Raw genomic sequence first — 4,788 nt, forward strand, 5'->3', positions numbered from 1 at the left:
CGGCCTCTCGCTTCCTCGTCCTATGGCCCCCGCCCATTTGTGCCTCTTCCCTTTGTCGATTCGCATCCTCCTGGCCTGCTGGGCCCTCTGGCTCCCTATTTCTCAGCGTCTTTTGACCTGGATCTTTCTGTGTCGACCATCACCACCACCTTGACCTCTCTAGCCCCCCCTCCTCTTCTGCCCCAACCTTGGTGACACTAAGGACAGTTGAGCCAGGGGATAGGCCAGCTGGGGACTGGTCCTCCACCGCTGGGGAATGGCTGTTTGGCCCCCGGAAACCCTCTGGTTCTCCAAGTTGGGTGAGGGTGTGTGCAGGAGTTAAGGGGAAGGAAGGAGAAGAGAAAGAGGGGCTTCCTTTCAGCCCAGGTGGAGGAACGTGCTACCCTCCAGGCCTGGACATGTGCTGACCTTGAACCAGCTTCTCACAGCCCCAAACAGGCAAAAGGATGGCCTGCACATACATTTCCCCCCCTCCCATGGGGCTTGGAAGGGGCTTATTACCTGTTTCCACTGCTCCCCACTCTCTACCTCTAGACTCCATCTTCTTACCCAGCGGAGAGCTCTGTTCCTGAACTGGTACCCTTTCCTCTCTGGCTCTGTCCTCTGGATTCCTGGCTTCGATTATCTCCCTGCACTTATACCAGTTCCCCATCTTCTATCCCAGCCTGTCTGTCCGGAGTGAGCTTCAAGTCATCTGGAGGTTTATGAAAAAATCCCTGGGCCCACTCCCAGCCCTGGTTCTCTCAGTTCAGGTGGAGCCCGGCAGGTGGAGTCTTGAAAAGCTTCCAGGTGACTTAAATGTGCACCACAGGTTCAGAACTACTGATCTGCATTATTATCTACATGGAGCCATCATCAACCTTTGTGTCACTCACACACCTGCAGTTCATCATCTCTATGTGTTTCTTTGTGTGTTTCTATGTGTTCACTACGTATTTCTATTGGTATTGATCACTGACTTATTTACCAGTGTCTGTCTGTAGCTAACTATATCATTTATTTAGCCAGCACACAATCATATCATCTTTCAAGAGCCATAAATCAATGTAGTTACATGTTCATTCATTCAATAACCACATTGAGCAAGGTTAAAGAAAAAAAACATTCATGATATTTATTAAGGACTGTAAGGAAGACTTCATTCAAGAGAGCCTAGTGCAGTGGGGGGCTGTTGCAGTAGGGGAGAGAGATTGGTCTCAACTCCAAATACAGCAAGGACAAGTGGAGATTTATAGACAATGAGCAGAGTGGGGATGTCAGGGGATGGAAAATGACTAAGTGGGAACGTCAAGGCTAGTGAGATTCTTGCGGAGGGCAGGCTAGGGGGATAAGATATTGAGGATGGAGGATGAAGAATTTGATCAAATATGGAGGGTGATCAGATACCCAGGGTTGGGGATTTTACTAAACTGACCCTGCAGAATTCTTGTTAAAACTAGACTCTACAAGATGGAAACTCAAGGTTGCACCTAGTCAAGCAGAGGGCTGGCTCACAGGAGCCCGACTCTGGTTTGGTCAAGGAGAAAGAACTTATCGGCACCAACTATGTGCCAGGGGCTGTTCTAGGTGCCATGGATGCAGCAGTGAACAAAACAAGGCTCTTCCCCTCTTGGATAAACAGATATATAACAGGTCAGATCCTGGGAAGAAAAACAGCAGGGTAAAGGAGAGAGAGAGAGAGAGACAGTAGGTCCTAGTTACTCCCGATCTTGTAGCTGTCCCAGTCCGTATGTTGCATCAATTTATCTAGCTTTCTACTTAGCTATTGCAGTTTTTCTAACAGCAATGGCCAAAATGTCCTAAGACCACGCCAGGCCCAGCACTGAGCACTTTTAAGTGAATAATCACTTAAGGTCCTCGTAGAAGCTCAGAAACCATCATTCTCCTCATTTTAGGAAGCTAAGGTTTAGAGAAGTTAAGTGATTTGCCCAAGGACACAGGGGAGGAAGCAGTGGATTTGGCCCCAGACGCAGGCAGTTCAATGGTGGAGCCTGCTCTCCTTTGCTCTGGCTGCCACTTCCTTGGCTCATCAGCTACCACTCTCCTCTCTCTCTGCCACCTTGAGTCAAAGATGCCAGGTTTGGGGACTTCCCTGGTGGCCCAGTGGTTAAGACTCTGTGCTTCCACTGCAGGGGGCACAGGTTCGATCCCTGGTCGGGGAATCAAGATCCTGCATGATGTGGGGTATGACCAAAAAGAAAAAAAAACAAACAACATGCCAAGTTTGCTCTTGCCTCTGGACCACACAGCCCATGCTGTTCCTGAGCACTCCTTCCTCTTCTCTCTGCCCAGCTGACTCTTAGTCATCCTTAGGTTTCTGTTTGGACGTCACTTTCTTTCGGGAGTCTCTCACCTCCCCATGGGAGCGCAGGTGTCCCTGGGAATCCCCATATTCCTGAGTTTCCACCATTAGAGCAATATCACGTAAGATTGTAATTAAGTATCTTAATTATATGTATCTTGTCCACCACTGCACTCCCAAGTGCAGCCAAAGGGCTGGCACACTGAAATATTAGTTGTTGATGAATGAAAGAATGTGACCTTACTGATAATTACACTAAAAAAACTTAAATGTGTCCAGTTCTTTGGTTATGAAAGGGCTGCCACACTGTTTTCTTATGATCAGCACCAAAGCCCTGTTACTCAGGCAAGGCAAGAATTCCATTCCCATTTTACAGAGGGGTTAACTGAGTAAACCCCAAAAAGCTGATGTGTCAGAGCTTGATTCCAACTCAGGGAGGCCTGATTCCAAACCCAGTGTTTAGTGCAAGGCACAGTGAACCGAAGCACTGGACGCCAACTCTTAGGGAGACGACGTCTCGTAGGGGAGGCGTGGCACTCCTGCAAACAACCCCAGAAAGTGGAGAGTGGCAAGTGCTCAGGAGGATGCTGTAGGAAGTTAGAGGCGGTGGCGTTGGAAAGTGGGCGCTCGAAGGGCGGGAAGAACTTGTCCGTGTGGGCACCAGTGGAGGCAGAGGAACCAAAGATGAGAGCTCAGACCACCGGCAATTCCTTCCACAAAGCGCCTTCGAAACCTGTTTGCTCCGCCTCATCCCTTTAAGAGTGGCCCCGCCTCACTCAGCCACCCGGGTCAATCTAATCTCGATGGCCAATCACAGGAGAGAAAAAAAAAAATCACTTCCGCGCCTCAACCGCACTTAGTGGGAGGAACAGAGGGAGAAGGGAGGGTGAGACAATATTGGTCACGTGACCCACCCAATTGCACAGAGGCCGGGGCGGTGCAGAGGAGTTCGGCGACACTCATTGGCCAAAGAAAGGTTGGCCCTGCGTGAGGCAACGCCCCCCGTGGCCCCGAGGTTGGTTGCGCGGGCGCCGGGGAAGGAGACGCTGTCCTTCCGCAGCGATGGGATCCTGGGTGAGTGGCGGCGGTCCGGGCTGAGCCCGCGGAGCAGGCGGGCGGCGCGGCAAGGTCCGGGTCTGAGGCTTGCAGCGGGCGGGAGCCGTCCCTGAGCGGGGAACTGGGTAGGGTTGCAGGTGTCCCAGCTCAGCCGGACTAGAAGGGCCAGCGTTGGAAAGAGCAGGTACTCGGGCCGTGGGCGGCGCGAGAGGTGGAACGGAAGGTACCCGGTCAGTGGGAAGATGCCCGGGCCTGGAACATTGCAGAGATCGGAGCAGGGGCGCAGGTACTGGACCCGCGCTGGGCAAGTACTGGGATGGAAGGACCGGGTGCGCGGGCTGTGGAAGGCGGCGGCAGTGGGCACCTGGACGACCCTCAGGGATATTCCGGGGGTCGGGGCAAGAGAGGAGGGGGCCTGACCAGGGCATGCGCAAGGAATTGTCTGGGATGGAAAGAGCAGATTCTGAAGAAGGGGGTATTGCTGAGGTCCAGCGTGGGAGTGCTCAGTGCCGGTCCTGGTCAGACTGCTGAGGTGTCCCACCGGTGTGAATGAACGGAGACTGGGCAGAGGGGACATTGCTGGGGTCAAGGCGGCATGAAGGGTGCTCAGACTAGAGTCATTTACGGGGTGGTTCAGGGCAGGGAAGAAGGTGTCCGGGATGGAAAGCGTGGGCATCCAAGCTGAGAGGTTGTGAGTGCCCTGGTGGGGGTGGAATGAGGAGGTTACTGCCCAAGGTTACAGGGCAGGAGAGATGACTTTCCCAGGTTGGGACGACATTAGGAGTGTCCACGTGGTGGGGGGACATTGCCATGGTCTTGTCGTCACAGAGAAGAGGTGGAGGCTTCTCTCATTCAGCCCTGGGTCGTGCCAGGAGGAAGAATGGGGTATGGTTGGGCTGGATCTGGATCCATCCCTGGAGTGAAGCTGTCTTGGGGTGGGTGTCGTTACCTGGCACCTGCCACTCTTCCTCAGTCGGGGCAGCAGAGGCTGCTTTTGACTTTCCTGCAGGTAAATGCCAAGCCTTGGGGTCCCCCAGAACTGAGGTCATATCCCGGCTTGGCCATTTACTCAGTGACCTTGGTAGGCTTGATTACCTTTTGGAGCCCCAGTTTCCCCATCATTGAGATAAACAGTGCTTGCCTTGAGGGTTCTGTGGGTGACTAGACTTAAAACCCTCCATGGGGAGTCTGTTCCAAGCCTGGCCTGTTAGAGTAAGTGCTTGGGAAATAGTAGCCGCTGATCCTCTGATGTTCTTGTCTTCCCTCGTTCGTTCTGAGGCTTGGGCCAAGTTGGGGGTGGTGCTGCAAGAGCTGGCTTGTGACCACTGGAGGTCACATCACTCAATTTGTAGCCTCCTGGCAGGATGTCCCCTTCCCTTCCCTACACACACACACACACACACACACACACACACACACACACACACACA

The 4,788-nt window shown here is 53.0% G+C and overlaps 2 protein-coding genes across 2 annotated transcripts in view; one reads left to right on the plus strand and one right to left on the minus strand.

Moving 5' to 3' along the window:
• SH3GLB2 (SH3 domain containing GRB2 like, endophilin B2) overlaps nt 1-4,788 on the minus strand; it is a 30,866-nt gene that overhangs the window by 24,837 nt on the left and 1,241 nt on the right. The window contains exon 3 of the mRNA XM_024762210.1: nt 3,217-3,610. Coding sequence (XP_024617978.1) covers nt 3,217-3,610 — 394 coding nt within the window. The remainder of the gene's footprint in view (nt 1-3,216; nt 3,611-4,788) is intronic.
• The window catches only part of MIGA2 (mitoguardin 2), a 28,516-nt gene continuing 27,046 nt past the window's right edge, over nt 3,319-4,788 (plus strand). The window contains exon 1 of the mRNA XM_024762363.1: nt 3,319-3,376. The gene's annotated coding sequence lies outside the window, so the exon portion shown is untranslated. The remainder of the gene's footprint in view (nt 3,377-4,788) is intronic.

The sequence above is a fragment of the Neophocaena asiaeorientalis genome, unplaced genomic scaffold (assembly GCF_003031525.2).
Source record: "Neophocaena asiaeorientalis asiaeorientalis breed wild unplaced genomic scaffold, Neophocaena_asiaeorientalis_V1.1 scaffold78, whole genome shotgun sequence".
Taxonomy (NCBI): Eukaryota; Metazoa; Chordata; class Mammalia; order Artiodactyla; family Phocoenidae; genus Neophocaena; species Neophocaena asiaeorientalis.